At 39.8% G+C, this 25,956-nt stretch overlaps 1 protein-coding gene and 1 long non-coding RNA gene across 4 annotated transcripts in view; one reads left to right on the plus strand and one right to left on the minus strand.

Moving 5' to 3' along the window:
* Positions 1–25,956, plus strand: part of SLC35F4 (solute carrier family 35 member F4) — a 291,906-nt gene that overhangs the window by 251,507 nt on the left and 14,443 nt on the right. Inside the window, exons 2-4 of one of the 2 annotated variants that reach the window (XM_017872205.1) lie at positions 8,982–9,167; positions 14,348–14,645; positions 22,556–22,775. In XM_017872205.1, coding sequence (XP_017727694.1) covers positions 8,982–9,167; positions 14,348–14,645; positions 22,556–22,775 — 704 coding nt within the window. The remainder of the gene's footprint in view (positions 1–8,981; positions 9,168–14,347; positions 14,646–22,555; positions 22,776–25,956) is intronic. The other variant, XM_017872206.1, reaches the window with a different exon arrangement.
* The window catches only part of LOC108529731 (uncharacterized), a 104,941-nt gene continuing 101,460 nt past the window's right edge, over positions 22,476–25,956 (minus strand). For both annotated transcript variants that reach the window (XR_001885655.1, XR_001885656.1), the window contains exons 4-6: positions 24,985–25,170; positions 22,653–22,748; positions 22,476–22,551 (exon numbers count right to left, since the gene is read on the minus strand). This is a non-coding gene — a long non-coding RNA (uncharacterized LOC108529731). The remainder of the gene's footprint in view (positions 22,552–22,652; positions 22,749–24,984; positions 25,171–25,956) is intronic.

Consider the following 25,956-nt stretch of genomic DNA (forward strand, 5'->3'; position numbering starts at 1 on the left):
ACCTCTGATTTTGTTCTTTTTGTTTAGTCTTGCTTTGGCTATTTGGGCTCTTTTTTGGTTCCATATAAATTTTAGAATAGTTTTTCCCAAATCTGTGAAAAAATGCCATTGATAGTTTGATAGCAATAGCGTGGAATCTATAAATTGCTTTGGGCAATGTGGCCATTTTAATGATATTGATTCTTCCAATCCATGAGCATGGGATGTTTCTCCATTTATGTCATGTATGATTTCTTTCAGCAGTGTTTTATAATTCCCCTTGTAGAGAACTTTCACCTCCTTGATTAACTGTATTCCTAGAACACAGCATAGCATTTTCTTATCTATTTTGCTTCAATTTAGTTGGCTGATCTCTTTGAGAAATGTTCTAAAGTGAATCTTAAATTTATTTTTGTTTTCTTGGGTTAAACTGAATTATTTCAGAACCATTAAGACTAGCCTTTTCACTGTATGAAAATGAATCTCCACTTGCTGTTGGCATTATCATAGTGACTGCAGTGATATGGGAGAGAAGTGATGTTGGTACATCTAAGAGATTCTCTCTACCCTCAGTTGGGAATCAACCAGCTCTCTTACACAAGAAAACTTGCCACCAGGTGCTCATCAGTGGCAACAGCCAGCTACACTCCCTTAAAGATGTCTGTCACTGGGCTGTTACAGGGAAGCTGGTGGGAAATCCAGAAAATTTTCCTAAATGCTCTCAAGAGGTCCCTGTCTGAGAACTGTCACCCATAGAGATAGTTGTAATACAAAGATAACTAGTGAGTGAAGACATCAGAAAGAAGGGGAATAGATGAGGAAGGGGCTGCAGAGTTGGGTGCATGGGAAGGTCCTATAAAGTAGGTATCAGACAGGACTTTTGGTCGCAAGCCACTGAAATGCTACCCTAGGGCTGTTAAGCAAAATGGAGATTTACTGACTGGCCTTGGGAGGAAAGGGTCACAGAGCCTTGGAAAATGTGCAGGAACCAAGTGGCCTTCAAAGCCATACAGCTGTAACAGTCTGGCTGAGATGCTGCCATTTCCATCACTACCCAACATCCTGTTGCTACTGGTAATGTAGGACTTTAACCATCCTGGCTTCCAGGAGATTCTAAGACTGGATAGGAGCATCCGATGGGCTGAAACCAAGTCATACCTACACCTTATTGCCAAGAGCAAGCAGAATTATTTGGCTTCCTTCAGCTTCCATTGTAGGATGTAGGGCACTGGCACTGTTTCCCATTAAGAGTTATATAATGAGGGAGGGGGAACTCCCCCTAAACAGGAAGAGGGTTGGGTGCTGGGTAGCTAAACACAGGACAGAAGTCTAAGATAGCCATATTAAATATATTTTAAGGAGTTGATAACTGGGCTGAGATTTTTTTTTAAATTTTTGTTTGTTCTTTTGCAATGAAAAGCACTTATTATTATGTGGGAAATTATTTAAAGACCAGGACTATCACACACAAAGAAAACTTTAAATGCAATTTTGTGGTATTTCTGCTGATTCATATCTAGAATCAGCAAAACAGATTTAAAAAATGTTTCATAAGTATCTTAGGAATACTTAAACATCCATTTCGGATTTCTATAAATGTTCAGCCGAAATTATCAAAGTTACTCCACAATCTAATTTTACAGATGACAGAGGTGTCAAGAGTAACAAGGCTGAGTAGACAGGTTCTAGGTCTGGACAAGGTAAGAGGTAGCTGGAATTAGGAAAACAACTTTAGACTTAATAAGACCTGGGTGTGTTTGGAGCCACAGTTGAGGGAGAGGGGTTATTCTTGGGCAGGACTGAGGGTTAAAGCTTGATGCTGGAGGGAGATACAGGGTCCGAAAGGATAGAAACAAGCAAGTGTTAAGGATAATATTTTATTTGGGGTAAGGGAACCAGAGAAAATGTGTCTTGATCCCAACCACTTCTTTAGTATATGAATCCAAAACATGTGCTTGACAAGTATAACCAGGGAGCTCCTCTGGCATTTGGAGGCCCAGGGGAAGTGGCACTGTAGTTGCATTGCACAAGGTCATGACAGGGAAGAATAATTATAATTGGCTTACATGTACAAGGTATGACCATTGTGCATTGTTTATGTTCTTAACACCATTATTATTAATACTATTATTAATATTCTTTCTACCATCATCATGTGAATGCCAAGATCCTAGCCAAAGAAAGATTCTACTACAATACAAGTTTCTAAAGGGGACATTCCAGCTCCCCTAAAGACTACATTTTGGATTAACAACTTCCAAACAGTTATCTTCCCTCCAGGTTCTCTCTGTAGTGAGTATCCTACCCTCTCTTGCCAATTTTGCCTTCCTGAAATTCTGCTTTCAAGCCATCATCCCTCTACAAAACACCTTAAACACGTTGTTTGCTCTCCACAATTAAAAGGGCAAAATCCACCCTTTCCTGTGCTGGAAGCTGCCCTAGGCTCTCCTCCTATCCAAATCTTGCTTTGCTTTTTGATCTGTTTGAATCCATTGTCCTCCATGAAGGTTTTTTGTTTTTTTTTTTCCTTCCAGGCTGAAATAAATCTCTCCACTTTCTGAATAATAATTATCCTTATTTTCTGTGCTACTGAATTGCTCACCTTAATGTATTTAAGCATTTGGGGAAATATATGTTATCTTCCCAGCAAGATTGTAACATTTTTGCCTCCAGAAGGAGCTCAGTAAAACTGATTAGGTGAGACAGAAGAGCAGTGAGAGACACTGGAGAGAATATGGGCTTTGGAATTGGACACACCTGAGTTTTCATCAACACTTAGGGTATTGGAAATTCACTTTCCTCATCTGTGAAATGGGGATAGTAAAATACACTCACAAGTATTGTGAGGTCTGGAGATAATATACATAAGGTTTTTTGTGCATAGTGGGTGCTAAATTAAATAGTAGGCATTTTATTTTACATTGTAAAATAGGTAGCAGTGATATAACCTTTAATTTCAAAGTTGGTTTCAGGTAGAGAAGATAAATTGTATTCTAGATAGATTACTACTATTTTAGGGATAAGATGTTTATAACAGAAATATAACCATTAGTACTCCTTTCTTTCAGATATAGATTTTAGATAAATAAAAAATGAATTAGAAATTAAAAGCTTTTTCAAATACTACATGTTCTCTCTTATAAGTGGGAGCTAAATATTGGGTACTNAATATACATAAGGTTTTTTGTGCATAGTGGGTGCTAAATTAAATAGTAGGCATTTTTATTTTTACATTGTAAAAATAGGTAGCAGTGATATAACCTTTAATTTCAAAGTTGGTTTCAGGTAGAGAAGATAAATTGTATTCTAGATAGATTACTACTATTTTAGGGATAAGATGTTTATAACAGAAATATAACCATTAGTACTCCTTTCTTTCAGATATAGATTTTAGATAAATAAAAAATGAATTAGAAATTAAAAGCTTTTTCAAATACTACATGTTCTCTCTTATAAGTGGGAGCTAAATATTGGGTACTCACGGACATAAAGATGGCAGCAATAGACACTGGGGACTACTAGAGGGAGGAAGGGGGAAAGGGTTAAAACTTAATGTTGGGCACTGTGATCAGTAGGGATGGGATCATTCATACCCCAAACCGGAATCAAGCAGTGGACCCAGGTAACAAATGTGCACATGTCCTCTGAATCTGAAATAACAGTTGAAAAAACATTAAAAGGTATTTTTCATGTTGTTTTAATATGCATGTAAAACTACCTAAATAATTCAGATTTATATTCTCAAAAATTTAGCTTTCAGATAATATACATGTAATTATCATTTGTAAAAGATAAGCAAGTCTTGAAAACTTTTAAAATATAAATATATGGCATACAAAATATAGATAATAATATAACCAACAGCCAAGTTATTTTAAAAATATATTTATTTATTAAATGAATTAAGAGCTGTTAGAACTATAAGGAGTAATACCTGATAAGTACAATGGAATTGTGCTGAGGAGTTACGGCTTTCAGAGAATAAATTGAAATGAAAAGTTTCTATTGCTTGTGCATTGGCTATCCACCATGCTGACCCTTTTCAGTTATTTCAAGGCTATGTGTTTACCTAAGAAGAGGGTAACCCTTAAACCAGATTTCATGTGGGTTTCTATGAAAAACCTACCAAAACTGATGACAATAAATAATCCTACTACAAGGAAATATTTGTTGGCACTGAAATCAACAGAATATGAGTTTTAAAATAAGATGAAATATAACTGTTCATATAATATTTTGTTGAGTTATTGCTATTTTATCTCTTTTTGTAAGAAAAAATGACAGAGTAATAATTATGGCTGCCAACCAACATCAAGTGAAAAATCCAGGGTTACATTTCTGTCTTCAACGTTTCTTTAGTGATTATAATATCTTAGTCATGGAAAAGGTCTTGGATCTTCAAAAGAAACACACTTATAAAAGAAGAGTTGAAAATAGCACTAGTTTTAGGGCCAGTATATAATTTACATGAGCTTGTTTGGAAGAATTATCAATCAATCATAAAGCTAGTAGGGGGTTAGGAGATCATATGATCTAACCCCTGACTTTGTGTCATAGCATTGTTGTAGAAACAGAATATTGGACGGCTTTTCTTTACTCCTCCAGATCCTCTTTCCACTTTTTCCCCCCAACTTTCTCTGGGGGCTGAACCTGTAAAGAAAGAGGCTGTCTTATCTCCTGGTTTTGGTTTATTAACCAACAGGGAGTTCCTGTGGGACATCAAAGGAAGGGAGTATTCCCAAGACCCCTAACTGGGTGCCTGCCTTAATTAAAGGTCATGACCCAAGTCAAGCAACCCTCTCCTTCCAGATTTTTTTTTTTTTTCCAGGACAGAGTCTTGCTCTGTCGCCCAGGCTAGAGTGCAATGGCATGATTTCAGCTCACTGCATCCTCCGCCTCCCGGGTTCAAGAGGTTCTCCTGCCTCAGCACGATAATTTTTATATTTTTAGTAGAGACGGGGTTTCATGATATTGGCCAGGCTGGTCTTAAACTCCTGACCTCAGGTGACCACCAGCCTCATCTTTCCAAAATGCTGGGATTACAGGCATGAGCCACCGTGCCTGGCCCCAGATTCTTCTAATCACTCTGTCCCTTCATCCCTTCAGGCCTAGGTTTAGTAAGAGCTGTAGTTAAACCTGAATACTGCCCTACCTTCTATGATTTCTCACATACAGTGTTTCTCAAATTTTAACTTACATTGGAATCACCTGAAAGGCTCCTAAAACTATAGGTTACCCTACTGCAGAATTTGACTCAATGGGTCTGATATTGGCACTGAGAATTTGCATTTCTAACTAGTTCCCAAGTGATGCTAGGGTGGGAGGCTTAGAGAGCCACTGCCCTATGGCCCTATACCTTGACCACCTTTTCTAAAATTGTCCTGTTTTGAGTTTGCCATATCTTCCTTCTGGAACCCTATCCATATAAGTGGCTATAAAAATGAGTTGAAAACAGACCAAGTTGTCTTATGGTTAAGCATAATTTGCAGGTACATGTTTGAAAAATCTTCAGGTTGAAGAAGAGAAAGCTGTGGGAATTTAGGAAATCATTTTGTCTAATCCTTTAATTTCAGCAAGGAAAGAATGTGGACAAAGTGAGGTCAAGTGATTTATCTGAGGTGACATAGCCAGTGGTATCCTACTTTCCAGGGCAGCCTTTCCAGGATACATATTATGCTGCCTCTTGTCATAGCACAACTACCCCTTCTATACACACACACACACTCCCTAGATTGTGTTAATCGCTTCTGGGTATTCATGATTTCTGCCTTTAGGTTTAGGCACCAGATCTACATAGTGGTGTTTGCCTCATGATTTAGGGCAAATAGGGATAAGGTCTCTGGCTCAGCTTCAGTATATAATACTTAGTAAAGCCAGATGTTTTGTTGACCTTTTGTGCCTATAGGAGATAAAAGCCAATAGTAAGGCCTTTGAATGATAGCTGGGACTTTGATCTATCTGTATCTTCCAAGTCATCTTGCACTTGTTCGCATGGAGACATTTGACTCTTTGCTTTTTACCCCCAGTGCTTTCCAAAGACCTTTTCCTAGTTAACCTTCATCAATTTGGCTTTTCAAGTTTTTATCTGAGAACACGTCTTATACTCAATCTGTGTGAGCAGTTGTTTTACTCAGTGGCTCTAGTTCTTTTGCTTTGAAGTTCCTAAACACCCAAGGCACCTTATTCTCAGCTCCACTCCTCCTTTCCTGGGAGCTTCAGCCTGTTGCAATGTTCCCTCAGCTAGTCACAGAAATTGGACAAGTCATCGGTATAATATTCAAGTCCCTTTCTCTGGATTTTTGACTCTGTGCAGCTAGATTTCTCTCAGAAGGCTAAAGCTGTGAGATTGGAAGTGTGGGAGCTTCAAACAACCAAATTTTCTGCAGAGAAATGTAAGCAGCAGCCAACTGAGAAGAAATGAAGCTGGTACCCAGCAACGAGAGATGGAGAAGATGAGACTGATTGCACCAGGGCCCTCGTTCCAGGTGTTCCTGAGGTTTAGGGACACTTAGCTCTTCTTGTCTCTTTAGGTTACTAAGCTCCTAAAAACTCCCCTTTTAGCTTTAAACCAATTTAGTTTGGATTCCTAGTATACTAAGTCAAATATTCTATTTAATAAATGACCCCAATAGTCATTTTTGTTTACCAGGTCTTCCCAGGTTTAGACAGCCTGGTTTCTTGGCCATTGTATACTGCCTGAATCTCAATTAGACAGTTCCTTTTCAAGTAACAGGTGAGGGTAAAAGAATGGGATTTCCGATACTCTTGTGTACTGAGATTTCAGCATCTTAGAGCTGATTGTCTTAATATTAAGCTTCATAGCACATACCTTATGCCTCTGTTTATGCTTCTACGGTTTCCTCTAACTGTATTGCCTATTCCCCAACCTAAAACTCTGCCTGATTAAGTTCTATTCATCCTTCAGACACCTTTGATGTAACCTCCCATACAGCCTTCCCTGCTCCAGGCTTCTGAATGAATCCCTCACTGCCTTTCTTCCTGCTCCCCTGGCTACATCAAATTGTGGCTAATTGGTTACATGTCTGCATCATGCTTAACTGAGAGTTCCATGAAGGTACAAACTATTCTTCATTTGTCTATCTCTGCTTCTGACACAATACCTGCCCCATAATAGGGGCTTAATAACTACTTATTGAATCAAATCGAATTTGGGAGCATGCAGATCCTGACCACTGCATATAAAGAAATCATATTCTCCTTCTGGACCAAATAAGAAAAATGGCCCAAGATGGTCCCACTGCTATGGGTCAGGTGAGCAGATGACTTTAAGGGGGATAGGGGACCATCTGGTGTGACAAATGAGATACCACACACACATTACTCCTAACACAGTTTATTCACAATACTTAGTAAAGTCAGAATGCTGTTTCCTAACTGGATTTGCAATCTCTGGTTCCACTCAGGCACTCATTGTTGCATACAAAACAGAAAATAATAGAAATGATTTATTTATGACACTTGACTACATCCCAGGCGATGTTCTGAATGTTTTTATTTGTCAAGGTTGCCTTTAGATTAACTAAATGGTACAAGACCATAGAGGATGGGACAATGTTTTCGCTTCCAGGATCAGAGATAATTGTATCAGGACTTGGGCCAGGTCTCCAGGTCTGGCTCTGAAGTTTAAAGTTTGCATTGTTTAAGACAGTGATGAACTATTCTTGGATCTCTTCCACAAACTGACCAGTGGGAGGCAGCTGGCAGCAAGCAATGGGCTTTGCAGTATATCACATAAGGAACAGGAGGTATGGAAGCCAAGACATAATATTTTAGTGAAAATGAGAAAGGAAGATAAATCACTGGTGTGGCTTATACAAACCATGAGATAAAATATCTAGCAAACTCAAGTTGAGAGACTATAAAATACTTCAACAGGTCTCTTTAGAACTGTCAAGGTCATGATAAACAAGACTGAACAACTGTCTCAGACCATAGGTGGATAAAGGAACATGACGATTAAATGTAATGTGGTACCCTAAATAGGGTCCTAGAAAAAGGACATTTGTGATAAAACTAGTGAGATCCAAATGAAGTTTGGAATTTGGTTAATAGTGATGTATCAATGTTAATCTCTTAATGTTGATAGATGCATCATTTGGATAGGAAAATTGGGGCTGAGGGGTGGGAAGTTGCAGGATGGGCCCTCTGAGCACAGCACCCTGTACGACTATACTGGCTGCAGACCCATGAGGCTGACCTGGGGTTGGAGATTCTTGGACCATTAATCAGAATTGGGAGGGGGGTTGGCTTGTGGAGGATTTTCATCTATAACACCGAATAGAGGCTAGTGGTGATTGAGAAGACACAACGAAATTAAATTTTAGTGATCAATCCCATGGAAAAGTGTATAGTCAGTTTGTTGGAAACACTGTTGGCAGTTTTACCAGTTAGGAAATTGACAGCCTTAGGAAGAAAAGGGTGGAGTGGAAAATCACAGAACACTGTGCCTTCCTTGCCTTAAGCTATTTGACTGTGTTAAGTGTTAATTCTGAACACAAGTACCAATCCAAACATCATCGTCTAGTGTTCATTTCTAGCTAATAGATTTATCTAAAAGAGTCTTTATCTTATAGGCACAGACCTTGCCATAGCATTTTCTTTTTACGAGCCCCTTTTATAGAATTTGAAATAAGCTCATTAGGACTGTGATTGTTGTGACCATATATTTTACTACTCAGGCCTTTAAAATCTACTTCCGCTAGCCTGGCCAACATGGTGAAACCCTGTCTCTACAAAAAAAAAAATACAAAATTAACTGGGTGTGGTAGCACACAGCTGTAATTTGAGCTACTTGGGAGGCTGAGGCAGGAGAATTGCTTGAACCCAGGAGGCAGAGGCTGCAGTGAGCCGAGATCACACCACTGCACTCCAGCCTGGGCGACAGAGTGAAACCCTGTTTCCAAACAATAAATAAATACATAAAATCTACTTCCAGTTTTTTCTTCAGGCAGTTCTCAAACTGGTGTACTCTGTCTTCCCAGGTACCTCCAGATCATCAGTCACTCGATGTAAACCAGGAGCCAACTGCCCCAGTTCACACAGTGGCATCAGTAGACAACTGTCCCCGCTATCTGTCACTGAAGATTCCTCTGCTCCTATTCTTGAACTTCAGAACCGAGGATCCTCAGGAGTTTGCGGACACAGAGTTGAGAGACAGAACAGATCAGGTATGTGGGTGACCTCCTCTTAAATAATGGTACATCCTAGTAAACTTCTAAATAGAAAGATCTCACCATTGTCACAGAATGCAGAGATGTTACGTGGAGTCTTATGAGTACATGTGGGGAAGATTTATCAAGCTAAAGGATAAGGAAGAAGGGAGATATATAGATACAATCTATTAGTGGCACTCTATTATACTCGACAGTATGGCAGAGAAACTGAATGCCAAAACCTGTAGTTGAGTAACTTAACACATGGTTAGACAATGACTCCTGGTGAAGTTTACAAGGTAGTTAGTTTTCTCATCTTCAAAATATCAAAACCCTGCATCTTTTAATCTCAGCCTGGGGATTCAGTAACAGCACAATGTGCCCATCCTGAAAAGATTGAAAACACCAGCAAAATCACAGAATCTGCTTTTGTCCTCATCAGGACTATTAGTCCCTGGAGCCCTTTTAGTTTTCCCAGTTTTATACTTTCTGCAGGAAACTTCACTGGCTTCCCTGATCAGCATTTTCTGATCAGTTGAGACTTTAGCTTTTCCTCACATCCACCTGACCACTCACCAACTCCTGGGCTACTGACAGGAATTGCTAGATAAATCTTGTAACTATGCTCATGAGTTTCCCAGCAAAATTTATAGTTTTTAAATGCAGCTGGGTCCACTAGGCTGCTGGCCAGTACTGTTACTTATTGGTAGTGGATATCTTATTGCCTTCCTCAGGGAATGGACTCAAGTCTCCTGTTCATATTCATTTCCTCTTATTGTATGACCGACCATACTTCCACATTCCTAAAAAGAGCAAACAGTTGTACACTTACAAATGCATTTGTCTACTCCAGAATGTCTGTGCTTTTACCAGTTACCATCACTGTGGGATGACTTGTGGTATGTGTGTCTTTCTACCTTTCCAATTTTAGCCCCCCTACCTGTGTCCATGATCGCCCCACCTACATCTCTTCTGGCCCATTTGTTCCTCTCCATTTGTTTCCTCTCTGTTCTCTCCATTTTTCCTTCAGCTTGGCTGGCAACATACTAAAATCTCTTTCATCCTCTAAAATAGTAACAGCAGCAGCAAAAACAACAAAATACACCACCAAAATAAGTTGGTAGTAAAAAGAACAACAACAACAACAACAAAAAATAACCTCCAGAAATTTGGAAAACTGCCTTAAAAAAAAAAAGACAATTCAGAGGATTCAATTAGGGGTGGGGGAAGGGTAAACAGAGGAAGAGAGATGTGAAAGCTTCTTCAAGGGTCCTACTCATTTGAGAATGTATTTTTTATGAGAAAATACATTCTTCAAAAACAGTATTTTAAAATGATATCTCAGACATTATGTGAACCCCAAGGCTAAAACTAAAAAAAAGAAAAATAATGGCATCTTAAATTTTAAAAAAGTTTTAATTGGCTTTAATAAATTGCAATATTCCTATTATCCCAGTTGTTTGCAAAACAAAGTGTTCCAGTTAATTAAACACACTAGTTAATAAAGATATGCCCTATCTATCATACACAGATTACAAATTTCAATAGACCATACCATTAAAGATCATCTGGAATATAAGTTACTCTTTCTGTGATTATTGGAAGCACTTGGGGATATTCCAGTGCACCAAAGAGAAGAAAAGAATAATCTGAAGAGAAGCTCACCATGCTTTCATGGATATTATGGTACTTAATCTCAAAATAAATTCTATGAGATAGCTATTATCACTGTTTGACAGACAAAGAAGCTAAGAAAGGAATTTAAAAATGTACTCAATGCCATACAATGGCAGGGCTAGGATTTAATTTCATGTTTCCAAATTCCAGTGGCCTCCACTGTCAATTTGCATGACTTGATAAAGGTACACAGAAATTGACAGAATCCTGGTAAACCAATTTTATGATAACAAAATCTAAGCAGGACTATAGAAAATCATGTTAAAAGTGGTCAGAAAATAAAAGAGTTCTGGATACCTAATCTTTCTGTGCTTTGTAAAACTGAAGAATTGGCAACAGTCAGTCTAGTTAACAGAAGAAGCCTAGAGTCAATACTATGAAAAGATGTAGGTGACTACTGGTGTCATCAAAAGCATACCCATAGTACAGTGGTGATGCAGACGCATTCTTCAAATAAGGTGACAGTAAAGGCAGATATTGTCTCAGAATCTTTGTAGAGTTATTCCTCCTTTATAAGACAGTCCCTGGGAATCATGAGATCTGAAGTGTAGTAGGGTACACCTTTCTCTTAAGTATCGCTTTCTAAATTCCATGCAGGAGTGCCATTCCTGTCAGGAAACAGAACTTTTTTCCCACACTAGTCTGAAACTTGCTGTGCTTGAATGGAAAGCTAAGGGCTGAAGTCCTAGCCATGCGGGTGCTCAGAATAAAGTCTAGACCCTGGAGTCATACTGATTCGGTTGGGTTCAACCTTGGACAACCCTTAACACAAGTCTCAGCTTTTTCATCTGTAAAGTGGGAATGATAATACCTACTTAGTAAGTCAGGTTTGTGTTCCTTTCTTGGCCTCTCAACATAAGATTCTCTCATTCTATCCTCTTATTTATCCGAGTTTTCTTTCTACTCTCTGTATAAGCCACATGGTCATGGAGGAAATTTGCAGACCTGTTATCAAGAGATGGTGTTGTCTGTAAAGAGCTGAAGGAGCTGAATAACTCACACTTCCAGACTCATCTCAGTGTCACTGCATCGTGGACATTTTTTCTGATCATATCGCCCCCAAACTCCTCAACAGTACTTGTCTGGCCTTGTATCTGTCCGAGTTGGCTCTTATCACACTGTGTTGAGTGTGTTTCTGGCTTTCCGCTAGACCGTGGGCTCAAGTCTTTCATATTCAAACCCTTAGGATCCAAGTAGCTAACTAGCGCCTGGTAGAGTCTCCATAAGATTCTGTTGAATGAATGAATAAAAGATTGCCAGTTTTCATCTTCTGGATGCCGAGGCTCTGAGAATTCAGTACTGTTTATAAGGCTTACAAGTCATGCAGTGGTTGCCATGTTCATACTTGGTTTATACTCCCCAGTGGAGAATTCACTTTCAAGACTTTCTGCCAGGTGCGGTGGCTCAAGCCTGTAATCCCAGCACTTTGGGAGGCCGAGACGGGCGGATCACGAAGTCAGGAGATCGAGACCATCCTGGCTAACACGGTGAAACCCCGTCTCTACTAAAAAAAAAAATACAAAACTAGCCGGGCGAGGTGGCGGGCACCTGTAGTCCCAGCTACTCGGGAGGCTGAGGCAGGAGAATGGCGTAAACCCGGGAGGCGGAGCTTGCAGTGAGCTGAGATCCAGCCACTGCACTCCAGCCTGGACAACAGAGCGAGACTCCCTCTCAAAAAAATAAAAAAAGACTTTCTTCTCCCTTCCCCCCAGTGATTATATCAGAAAGCCTTAACTAGGTAAAGGTTTTTTTTTGGTTTTTTGTTTTTTGTTTTTTTTTTTGAGACGGAGTCTCGCTCTGTCGCCCGGGCTGGAGTGCAGTGGCCGGATCTCAGCTCACTGCAAGCTCCGCCTCCCGGGTTCCCGCCATTCTCCTGCCTCAGCCTCAGCCTCCCGAGTAGCTGGGACTACAGGCGCTGCCACCTCGCCCGGCTAGTTTTTTTTTTTTTTTTTTTTTTTTGTATTTTTTTAGTAGAGACGGGGTTTCACCGTGTTAGCCAGAATGGTCTCGATCTCCTGATCTCGTGATCCGCCCGTCTCGGCCTCCCAAAGTGCTGGGATTACAGGCTTGAGCCACCGCGCCCGGCCCGAGGTAAAGGTTTTTAACACAGTGGGGCAGCCACACCTGGCTCATTAAGCAGTAGGAACACATTCAGCAGCAGAGCCAGCAGGTTCTGGAGACACAAAGTGAGCGGGCCCCACACACTGCCATTGGCAATCTCCGGGCTGCGCGACTTTAACCCTCAGCATAGGCCTCGTGCTTAAGTGGGGTTCCCTGGAGACACAAGAGACTCTTGTAGACAATTACCATCTGGGATCTCAACTCAGGAACTCAGAGTGACCTCTGTTCCTGTTTAGCTTCCTGATAGGTACATGAATTCATTATGTTAACTTTTTTCCATGAAGGGAGACAGCCTTCATGATTATCACTTTTAGAGAGTTTTGGCTATTTTAGAGTGCTGTAAAATTGCTGCTACATTTTCTTAGTAAACGTACAAAGCAGAATTTATTGTGTTCCCAGAAATATAATAAATAGTCATTTGTGATGAGGTGGGAAATGACTGTGTAGTCAGGACTTGCTCTGTTCTTGGGACACATTACTTTTAATTTAGTAATCATCTCTGCTGCATTTTTTTTTTTAAGAGACCAGGTCTCCCTCTGTCACCCAGGCTGGAGTGCAGTGGTACAATTATTGCTCACTGCAGCCTCAAACTCCTGGGCTCAAGGGATTCCTTTGGAGTTGCTGGGACTAAAGGTGTATGCCCCACCCCCCTGCTAATTTTTTTTTTTTTTTTTTTTTTCATAGACAAGGTCTCGCTTTGTTGCCCAAGCTGGTCTCGAACTCCTGAATTCAAGTGATCCTCCTGCCTTGGCCTCCCAAAGTGCTGAGATGACAGGCATGAGTCACAACACCAGGCCATTTGCTACAACTTAAAAAAAAAAAAAGGAAAATGGAAACAAATATTTATTTCTCACTCCCTTTTCATGTTGGTGCATACAGAGCAGCTTGGGCTGCATTCTGCTCATTTCCCCATACAGACAGAGAACAGTTTCTATTGGTGTTTTACATTGTAATGACAGAGGGGAAGAGCAAGAGAGCTGGTAGGACCTTGGGATGCTTCCTAAGGCTTCTTATGGGAGGTGTTATGCCTCACATCTTCTCACATTTGATAGGAGAAAGCAGGGCACAGGGCCAAGACCAGTCTTTGGGGGCTGGGATGGGTACTGCTCTTACAAGGCAAGGGTACACTGGAAAACAGCATAGCATCCACCAAGTCCATGAGCAACCTCATGGACTGGATGGGGACTCAGATGCTTACTGTATTGGGTAGAGCAGAGAGTCCAGAGAAAAAGTGAGCCGAAGTTACCAGTCTCCTCAAATGATGGTAGAAAAGAAAAACACTGGTAATTCTACTGTCTGCCTCTTTGGTTTCATCCGTCTTTTTTAAGGAGCTGATATATTTGATTGCTGTTTCATAACCTGCTTTCCACACATTTGTATTCCTTTCCTGTTTCCAGCAGACGATGGGACACAGACTCATTCTGAGAACAGCAGCCAAGAAAACAGAATCAAGGCTCGCTGCCTGTCCTGCACGTCCATGGTTCTGAAGGGCATCTGGGGACTCTTGATCATCTTGTCAGTATCATCGTCTTGGGTTGGAACTACACAGATTGTAAAAATTACTTATAAGAACTTCTATTGCCCATTTTTCATGACTTGGTTTTCAACAAACTGGAACATTATGTTTTTCCCAGTCTATTATTCTGGTCATCTAGCCACTGCTCAAGAAAAGCAATCTCCAATGAAAAAATTCAGGTACGTTTCATGTTAACTGGCCAATAAGAGATTATTGAAATGTTTTATGAAAATATGCCCATTTTTATCTCTTGGGAATATGAGTTGAGTTTTTTGGGGTATGTGAAGAAGCAAGATCTAAGGTTGGTGATGAGCACTAGAAGCAGAATCAGTCCTTCCTTAAAAATATAAATGTGTCTATAACATGGCAGGCACTGTACTGGTGCTTTTGCATGTCTTACGACCGGTGGTAACATTTACATTTTAAGGTGATGTTATCTCCATTCTAAGACAAGAGGAAACAAATTCAGAAAGGTTGAATGACTCATCCAAGGTTATACACTTATAAATAATAGAACCAAGATTTAAATCTAGATCTATTTCTGAAAGTCGTGTTTTATAAGAACATCCTAGTGCATCAAGCCCAGAAAAAAAAATGGTATTAATAAGATTAATTGTTACACAAACATTTGCTCAATATTCCTGACACTGAGATGCCTAGCAGATGACATAGCCTGATTTCATGCAATGGGGAGTTTGGCACTAAGAAACTTGAAAAGATGCCATTCTTTGCTGGCTAGATGCACATGGGGGCTTTGTCTGTTTCCTTGCTAACCATGAACAGTGGTGGTTGGGCTTAAAGTCTTATGGTTCCAGTGATTGTTCTGTACTAAACCTGGCTTCTGTAACCCCCTCTTGGATAGCTCAGGAAGCTGACAGGGCTGATGTTACCCAGTGCTGCATGGCACACAAGGGAGGCAAAAGCAGCATTTGGGTCCAAGTACCTTTGCTAGTGGACAGCTCCACGAAGAGGGAAAAGCCTGATGCTGAGAAGTGACTTCCAGGAATTCCAGGAAAATGTCTAAATCACCCAGAAAAAAAAAAAAAAAAAAAAAAAAAAAATAGGTGAATCAGTAGGGCAGATGGAAGAAAGTCCTCCACATGAACGTTATTCTTATGCAGAATAAATTTGTCTTCCAAGGGGCCAAATCTTTCTTGGCCTATATCCAAAATGAAAAGAAATTATTACAGTTGGTACATTAGAAGAACTCTTCTTATAAATCTTAATTTGGAAGGGTTCTAGCTTCAAATTTCAATTTCCTGTGTTTTTGAGACAGAGTCTTGCTCTGTCACCCAGGCCCTGGAGTGCATGGCCACGATTCAGTTCACTAAACCTTCTCCCTTGCTCAGCCTCTTGAGTAAGCTTGGTTACAAGCGTGTGCCCACTGACCCCAGCTAATTTTTTGTATTTTACAGTAGAGATGGTTTTTCACCATGTTGGCCAACTGCGTGGAACTCCTGGTCTCAAGTGATCTGCACCTTGGCCCTCCCAAAGAGCTGGGATTTACAGGCTGAGCCACGTGCCTGGCCTCAAACTACCATTTTCATTTTTTTTTTTTTTTTTTGAATGCCATGTACCTAATTAATTCTTTTTCATTTGGCTTGAAGAATGTTAAATTTCTCTGGTTGTTTTGTTCTACCTTAAAGTTCTGGGTACATGTGGAAGAACGTGCAGCTTGTCTAGTATACAGCGTACCATGGTGGTTTGCTGCACCACCATCAACCCATTCATCTATGTTAGGTATTTCTCCAGTGCTATCATCCCCTACTAGTCCCCCACTCCCAACAGGACCCCCAGTGTGGATGTTCCCCTCCCTGTGTCCATGTGTTCTCATTGTCAACCTCCCACTAATGAGTGAAAACATGCAGTGTTTGGTTTTCTGTTCTTGTGTTAGTTTGCTGAGAAGTTTCCAGCTTCATCCACGGCCCTGCAAAGGACATGAACTCATCCTTTTTTATGGCTGCATAGTATTCCATGGTGTATATGTGCCACATTTTCTTTATCTAGTCTATCATTGATGGGCATTTGGGTTGGTTCCAAGTCTTTGCTATTGTGAACAGTGCCGCAATAAACATGTGTGCATGTGTGTTTTTAGAATGATTTATAATCCTTTGGGTATATACCCAGTAACGGGATTGCTGGGTCAAATGGTATTTATAGTTCTAGATCCTTGAGGAATCATCACACTGTCTTCCACAATGGTTGAACTAATTTACACTCTCACCAACAGTGTAAAATTGTTCCTATTTCTCCACATCCTCCCCAGCATCTGTTGTTTCCTGACTTATTAATGATCACCATTCTCACTAGCCTGAGATGGGATCTCAATCTGGTTTTTATCTGTATTTCTCTAATGACCAGTGATAAGCTTTTCTTCATAGCTTGTTGGCTGCATAAATGTCTTCTTTTGAAAAGTGCCTGTTCATCTCCTTTGCCGACTTTTTGATGTTTAAGTTCTTTGTAGATTCTGGATATTAGCACTTTGTCAGAAGGATAGATTGCAAAAAAATTTTTTCCCATTCTGTAGGTTGCCTGTTCACTCTGATGATAGTTTCTTTTGCTGTGCAGAAGCTCCTTAGTTTTATTAGATCCCATTTGTCAATTTTGGCTTTTGTTGCCATTGCTTTTGGTGTTTTAGTCATGAAGTCTTTTTTTCTTTTTCTGAGACGGAGCCTCACTCTGTCACCCAGGCTGGAGTGCAGTGGCACGATCTCAGCTCACTGACAGCTCCACCTCCCAGGTTCACACCATTCTCCTGCCTCAGCCTCCCAAGTAGCTGAGACTACAGGCGCCCACCACCATGCCCAGCTAATTTTTTGTATTTTTAGTAGAGACGTGGTTTCACCATGTTAGCCAGGATGGGCCCGATCTCTTGACCTCGTGATCCACCCACCTTGGTCTCCAAAAGTGCTGGGATTACAGGCGTGAGCCACTGTGCCTGGTCTAGTCATGAAGTCTTTACCCATGCCTATGTCCTGAATGGTATTGCCCAGGTTTTCTTCTCAGGTTTTTTATAGTTTTAAGTCTTATGTTTAGGTCTTTAATCCACCTTGAGTTAATTTTTATATAAGGTATAAGGAAGGGGTCCAGTTTCAGTTTTCTGCATATGGCTTGCCAGTTTTCCCAATACCATTTATTAAATAGGGAATCCTTTTCCCATTGCTCGTTTTTGTCAGGCTTGTCAAAGATCAGATGGTTGTAGGTGTGTGGTGGTATTTCTGAGGCCTCTGTTCTGTTCCATTGGTCTATATCTCTGTTTTGGTACCAGTACCATGCTGTTCTGGTTACTATAGCCTTGTAGGATAGTTTAGTTTGAAGTCAGGTGGCATGATGCCTCCAGCTTTGTTCTTTTTGCTTAGGATTATCTTGGCTATGTGGGCTCTGTTTTGGTTCTATATGAAATTTAAAGTAGTTTTTTTCCCAATTCTGTGAAGAAAGTCAATGCTAGCTTGATGGGAAGAGCATTGAATTATTCTTCCTATCAATGAGTATGGAATGTTTTTCCATCTGTTTGTGTCCTCTCATTTCCTTGAGCAATGGTTTGTAGTTCTCCTTGAAGAGGTCCTTCACATCCCTTGTAAGCTGGATTCTTAGGTATTTTATTCTCTTTGAACAATCGTGAATAGGAGTTCACTCATGATTTGGCTCTCTGTTACTGGTGTATAGGAATGCTTCTGATATTTGCACATTGATTTTTGTATCCTGAGGCTTTCCTGAAGTTGCTTATCAGCTTAAGGAGATTTTGTGCTGAAACTATAAGGTTTTCTAAATATACAAAATCATGTCATCTGCAAACAGAGACAATTTGACTTCCTCTTTTCCTATTTGGATACCCTTTATTTTTCTCTCTTGCCTGATCACCCTGGCCAGAACTTCCAAATGCTTCATTGAATAGGAGTGGTGAGAGTGGGCATCCTTGTCTTGTACCGGTTTTTTTTTTTTTTTCCAAAGGGAATGCTTCTAGCTTTTGCCCAGTATATTAGCTGTGGGTTTGTCACAAACAGGTCTTATTATTTTGAGGTATGTTCCATCAATACCTAGTCTATTGAGAGCTTTTAGCATGAAGGGCTGTTGAATTTTGTCAAAGGCCTTTTCTGCATCTATTGAGATAATCATGTGGTTTTTGGCCTCCCAAAGTGCTGGGATTACAGGCATAAGCCAATGTGTCTTGCCTCAACCTCCATTTCCTATCACCACTTTGCAAGTGCTTGGGAATACAAATTCTCACCATGAGTTGATTTTCTATATGTGTCCATGAAAACTCAGCTATAATGAAAGAAGTAAATAATTCAAAAAGAATAAATGCTTATTGGCTTGGGAGAGCCCTATAACTCTTTGAGATTACTAAAGGTATTTTGTATTTGATTCTCATCAAAGTAGACATGATCTTGCATTGTAAAATTTTTTAAACAATATTTAATAAGTGATTATGGGGGAATGTGATTATCAGACTACAATTGTTCCTGTTTGGAGATACCTATGTGCACCTATAAGGTATATGTGTTCTACTTGAATGCTTCCATGGTTTAGACAAACACATTGATTTAAAACAACAAAAGTTTTGTATAAAAAGTACCTCAAGAATACTTCAAAGCAAGCTAAGTCAGTTTGATTTAAGATAACCGATTTAAAACAAGAGACTGCTGCTAGCAGAAATGTTTGGGAATGAACTATCTTTTTCACATCTCTCTAACTCTGAACTTAGTAAAATCTGATTTAGCACTCTACCTATAGTGCATGTAGAGTGAAGTTGACCATTTCTGAAATAGAATCAACGGGCTTTTATTGTCAAGCAGAAAACACTATCTTTGAAGGGAATATTCTCCAGTGGCCTCCTATTCGCCAGTGGCCTCCTCCATATGAGAGGTAAAATTGTCAGACAATTCTTAGATCCTTGATCTTTTTTCCCTGTAGACTCAATACCATCTGCCAAGAAGTCATTCCCGAAGCTCTCATGACTGAACAAGGGGAAAACAGTTAGTGTATAAGACTGGAAATAGGATTTGTCCCGTAACAGCAGAACCTCTATTTTCTCATCAGTAACATCAAAATAATTTTCAATAAAGTATCAAATCTAGACGGTGAGGACTGTCTATTTAGAAGTAGTTTTTGATAATCATTTATATACTACAGGAGAATTCAGTTGCCTCAAGTGAATTTGAAATTTAGGAAGAAAAAATTGTATAGCATATTATTAACAAGGATTTTTTGTTGTTGTTGAGATGGAGTCTCGCTCTGTCGCCTAGGCTGGAGTGCAGTGGCCGGATCTCAGCTCACTGCAAGCTCTGCCTCCTGGGTTTACGCCATTCAACAAGGATGTTTTCTTAGGGGAAAAAATCTTTAGAAAGCATTAAACTAGAGCAAAGATATTTGCCTATGTCAGGCACCTATAAAATGTGCTTAAGATGCTATTTAACATATAGAAAGGGTTCAATAACTAGTGGCTGCTGTTTTAATAATAAGCATAACTAAATCATTAGTGTCCTCTAACGTCTATGCTTCATTTCAAGCTATACCACCTGTCAATGCCACTTGCCCAGAAAGTCTGATCTCATCATCCCAAAGAGAAACCCACTGTTATTTGCTTCTCCATAAAATCCATATTTTAGTTTTCATGTTTCTTAGAGTTCAATGCTTAAATAGTATGGGATTTTACACAAGTGACCTGGCATTTAGATGGAGAGCATTTTTAATGTCTACAACAACAGTGACAAAGGGGAGAAGGTTGGCTATGAGAGAAGGGGAAGGAAAGGGGAACAATGAAGGAACGAACACCTGGGAGACAAGATGAGCCAGGTGAGAACAGTCTCCGCCTGGCAGCAGCGTCTTCCCAGCTGCTTTGCTGGTCAGGCTCTGCCTGTCTGGAGTACACATCTGTTGGTCTTCCCTGTGTCCAAAATCTTTGCTTAGAAGCACTCCTCCCAGCATGATGGTGGGCTCTTGGTTGAAGAACAATCGCTGGCTAGAGCCAGTGATAAGAAAAAGAAATCCTTTAATCAGGAATGGGTTTTGTTGTGGTGGTTCTTAATAAATGTGTTCATATTTTAAAAGGCAATCAGTGGTTCTAAATGATAGGATAAATCCATGACTCTCAACTCCAGCTCTACACAGCAGCGTTCTCATGGAGCAGATCACCTTATAAGTATAGAATATGAACTTTGTGCCCAGGATGCTCTATGAAAACTTCCTCTGGTTCTATGTACGGTGCTAATTCAGACTATCCCATTGGCTGTGGGGCTCCAGAGACACTGTTCACTTTCCTGTGTATGTGAGCATGTGTAATTTCTGTTTACTTTACAGAAGGCTTTAGGTTATTTAATCTCTTCTTTGAAGTTCTGTCTCTTTAAAGTTAAAATTTATCTTTGGGAACTCTTACTTTCATTTTACAAAAATCCTTCCTTTTTGGTAGTCTCCTACATGAAAGTAAACAAATTTCAATACAAGTTTCTGTGTGTGCAACACATGTCTTTAACCTTCCTGCAACCGCTGACCTGCAACTCCCAACATTCTCATCCAGTTGAAAGTCACATTTACTATGAAACTTAATCTTTAAGGCTGTACTCCCTGTGCCTAAATTCTTTATCACTCCTCCTCTCTACATGGTCCTTTTTTGGGATTACATCATTCATGTGAACGTTCATGTGAGGCAAACATTGGCTAGAATTTACTTTGATTTGCAATACTTTGAGGCACACTAATTTCATTTAAAACTGGAAAAGAAACTAGTACCAGTACTAGAGTCCTGTAAGTAGATTTCATTATAAACAGATGCATATGTTAATAATGTATTGCTTTGAACAAGATTACTTATACTACTCATGAAAATACAATGCCTGACAGTTGCCCCATAAATGCTTGAATGTTCATGAACAATTGAGTGGAAAAAAATTAAGTAAAATTCTCCCAGTAGTAAGTCTGTTTTCAGTCCATAGTCATATAGGCACAGTCACTGTGTCACTTCCATTACTACCTGTATGTATGACTAGCTTGAACATTTTTATTAAAATGGCCCCTCAGAGCCAGGTGCAGTGGCTCTTGCCTGTAATCCCGGCACTTTGGGAAGCCAAGGCAAGCAGATCACCTGAGCTTACGGGTTTGAGACCAGCCTGGGCAATAGCGTGAAATCCTGTCTCTACAAAAAATTTTCAAAAATAGGCATGGTGGTGCGTGCCTGTAGTCCCAGCTACTCAGGAGGCGGAGGTGTGAGGATGGCTTGAGTCTGGGAGGCGGAGGTTGCAGTGAACCAAGATCACGCCACTGCATTCCAGCCTGGGTAACAGAGCCAGACCTAGGAAAAAAAAAAAATCATGTTTAGGCCTAGGACTTAAAGGAAAAAAATGGCCCCTGGGGCTAAATGTAGCCAACTTAATTGAAAATCAAATAGAAGATTTAACAATTGAAGTGACCATTTTCTGACACTGAATTCAGACAATTTCTCCACAAAAGGCCCAAATGTTTGTATCTAAGTACGACCTGAGTTTCTATTTAGTTTTTATCATGTGGGAGTTATCACAGAGCCTTTCTTCATTTTCTGCCTTAAAATGCTAGCAAGAAAAAAATTAGTCAATTGGGCAGATATATTAGAAAGAGGCGTAGTGTCTTAGAAATAAAACCCAAAGACATGTGTGCCGCACAGACGTATGCGAGTCCCTTTCCCTCCGGGTTCTAGGAGTTGTCTGTAGCCTGTTCACAGAGTAGTAGCGGCCTTGACCCTCTCTCGTTTGCCCACTGGGAAAGAATCTTCTCCCTCTTCCAGTAGCTAGTGATTTCAGCAACTATCCATTTCTGTATTTCTCCAGGCTCTTCTGAGAATGCTCAAAAACGACAGAATGGCTTTTCAGGCAACCTCCAGAGAATATCTCAGAGAAGAGGGCCTAGCTCTGTGCTTGGGCACATGTGGGCTGTTTTCCAAGGAACCTCATACACTCCCTGAAGCCTGCAGATTTCAGAACTGGGTTTGGTATACTTCACAGATGAAGGATGGGTATTGAGTGTTTGTGCTCTTACCTGAAAATGGCTGCGATGAGTCAGATAAGACAAGAGGTGTCACCATCAGTACCTGGATATTAATTTCTGTTTTCTTTCCTAGGGAATGCAGTCGGATTTTTGGTGAAGATGGTCTGACGTTGAAGCTCTTTCTTAAAAGAACTGCTCCCTTTTCTATTCTATGGACTTTGACTAATTACCTTTATTTACTGGCTTTAAAGAAGCTGACGGCCACTGATGTCTCCGCTCTGTTCTGTTGTAACAAAGCCTTTGTCTTCTTGCTGTCGTGGATTGTGCTGAAAGACAGGTTCATGGGAGTGAGGGTAATGGCATACTTGATTCAATGTGTGATGCCTGCCTTTATCATAAATTCTTGGCTTCAGGAGAGCCTGTCTGCTTTGTTTCGTGGAGTTTCTGTAAAACTTTTTCTCACTTGTTCTGAGTACAAACTGAAATCTGAAGACGCATTAGAAAGCCCAGGCAGTTACAACATCATGGAAGGATAAACAGTTTGTTTCTACTGGTTAGTGAGCTGATTCCAACAGGAGGCACTAAAAAACAGGCAGAGAAAACAAGTTCCTATTTCAGAATCAATTTTTAGAATTAATGGTGTGATCAATTCCTTCTGTCCTCAGGAATGAAGGGTCTGAGAAAATTAGCCACTATAAAGATTATGGTTTGCATTTTTCAATCAACATATGTTGAGATGACCCCCATTCCCCCCACCAGATGGATTTAATTAATATTGGTGTAAGTAGATAAGATTACCAAACAATAATTAAAGTCACTGGTAATGGCACAATGCTGTTAAAAGTGACTATATATCTAGTGTGACTAATGCAGAAATGGAAGTAAGTACAAGCAACAACTTCTTTTGGATACAAATCCTTAGTTGAACTGCATTAAACTTCCACCAACAACTTCAGTTCTGAGTTTATTCCTTTCAGGAGTAATATGGATTAAAAACATATATATTTATATGCTTGTTCTATGTTAAAAATAGATTGCTTGGAAGCCTTGAAGATTTAAGGAGCCAGATCTCATTCATATAATCCAGCATGCCACTATGATGAAAATATTGAGACAACACTTCTTTAGAAGGAGGTACAAATGAACATCAATATTACACAACTTATCTTCTCTGCGATGTCCAAGATATAATTTGAAACATTTTGTTATCAAAACATTGCTCTTATTGGCAATGATTCCAAGGTCCTTTCCCCCTCCCAAATGCTGAAACTAATGTCTATATTAGAGAGAGGGTTTATGATGGTCATTAACCCTGAAAGCTTTTCTTAAAAAAAAAAAAAGTTAGACAATTCTGATTGTATCTTGGGAGATGCTGCTCTGAAATTTAGAAATGAAGCTTGATACTAATAATAAGTAGAAAGCTTTGATAGAAGACAAAATCAGAAACTGTGAGTCAGTCCATGGTACCATTACAATATATCCAAATGTGATACTACATTGTTTACTGTCTTATCTTAGGTTTGACCCCAAAGGGCTCAGCATCACATATTTATGCCTGGGGCACTGGTGCTGGCTGTCTACCATCAGATACCCTGAAAAGTCCTTGAGAGCTGGAAGCTTTCCTATATTGTCCACTGTTCTTTTCAAGATGTGCTACATAATCCATGGGGCCCAGTGCAAAATGAAAAGGCAGGGGCCCTGTTAAAAACTATTAATAATTTTAAGATAACAACAGAGCATTAAACCAAGGGTGGGGACCTTCCAAGCACGGGGCCCTATGTATCAACATAGGTCATCCCCTAGGAAGTCAGCTGTCTCTCTTTCCAATGTCTAGAATATTGCAGGACACAAAGTAGGGGCTCAATTGATACTTGAGGATATAGTAAATGAATTCATACTTCTGAGATCTTTCTTTTCACTGCCCTTCACTACCATGGACCATGGATCACCCATAAGAACCTGGAGAGTCTTGTCAGAAGAGGGGAGAAGAGAGATTTGGAGGCTCTTCTGTTCTTTTAGTGGCATGCAAACACCAACATTAAATCCATGTTTTCACCACTAGATTTACCAGCAATAAAATCCACTGTATTAGAGAGCGAATGAACACATTTAACCATGGACCTCACTGATGCAAGAGGTTACATCCAAAAAGGTACAGTGTTTATTTGAGGTATTTTAGAGAAAAGAAAACAACTGTGTAACTTATCTTTAAATAGCAGATTTTAAAATCAAAATCTGCCTAGAGGCTACCAACCATTGCCAGTTTAAATTTGCCATCTGCAGTGGGTTGCGTAGTGACTCCAAGAAAGATCTGTCCACATCTTAATCTCCCATATCTGTCACTGTGACCTTATTTGGGTCTTTGCAGATATTATTAACTTAAGGATCTTGAAAAGGGGATATCATCTTGGAGTATCAGAGTAGGACCTAAATCCAATAACAAGTGTCCTTATGAGAGACTCACAAAAGAGACACACACAGAAGAGGAGGCTGCAGCAATGTGATCACAGACACAGAGATTGGAGTGATGTGGTCACCAGCCAGGAATGCCAGGACACTCACCAGAACGCTGGAAGAAGCAAGGACTGTATCCTTCCCTAGAGATGCCTTTGGTCCCAGCTGTATTTTGAACTTCTGGTCTCCAGAACCGTGAGAGAATAAATTTCTGTTGTTTTAAGTCACCAAGTTTGTGGTAATTTGTTACAGCAGACTTAGGAAACTAATACAGCATCTGTAATTAATAACACTCTGTAGAAGAAATGTTAAATAGTTAATAAGTACTTGTTAATGAATCTATCCATAAGTGAAGACATCAGAGATAGCAGAATAGTAAGCATTAGTGTCAGGCATCCTGTAAAAAATCAGATATTTTTCTTTTTAAGTAAGAGGAAGTGTTTCACTTCTCACCGTGAAACATTAGGACATGTTCAATGCCACGTTCCAGAAGAATGGTAAAGTGTAACTTTAATGATGCCCACAGTCAGGCCATGGAATGTGAGAAGCACAGAAACGTATTCAGCATTTTGCCTGTGAGAGTATCAGCAATTATCTTCCTCCCAAGACATATTGAGAACACATATAATTAGGTCATTTGAGAAATTAAAGGAGGGCAAACAGCACTGACAACATAAATGTGGCTCTTATTGTCCACATCTATAAATAATCGAAAGCATAGCTCCTCCAGATGTCATCCCACTGGACTACTAAAAAAAAAAAAAAAAAAAAAAAAAAAACAGTTAAAGGGATGCTTTCAGTCATCAGATTAAAATTTATATTTCTGGTTCATGCTAAAGCATCAGTAGTTTAGAAACAGATGTTTGTTGGATTATAATTCTCATATGCTTAGCCCCAGGAATGAACACATTTAAAATGAGAAGCTATGGCCTTCCCTACTTCTACTTTTTTTTTTTATGTAAAAAGAACACCATGAAAAGACACTTTAAGTTACAACATCATAAATATGGGTTTATCTGGACCACCAGTAGGCCAGAATTACTAATGCTCACATAAAATGAATTATGTATTATGAATAAT

Source organism: Rhinopithecus bieti, unplaced genomic scaffold (assembly GCF_001698545.2).
Source record: "Rhinopithecus bieti isolate Rb0 unplaced genomic scaffold, ASM169854v2 scaffold_6717, whole genome shotgun sequence".
NCBI classification, from domain to species: domain Eukaryota; kingdom Metazoa; phylum Chordata; class Mammalia; order Primates; family Cercopithecidae; genus Rhinopithecus; species Rhinopithecus bieti.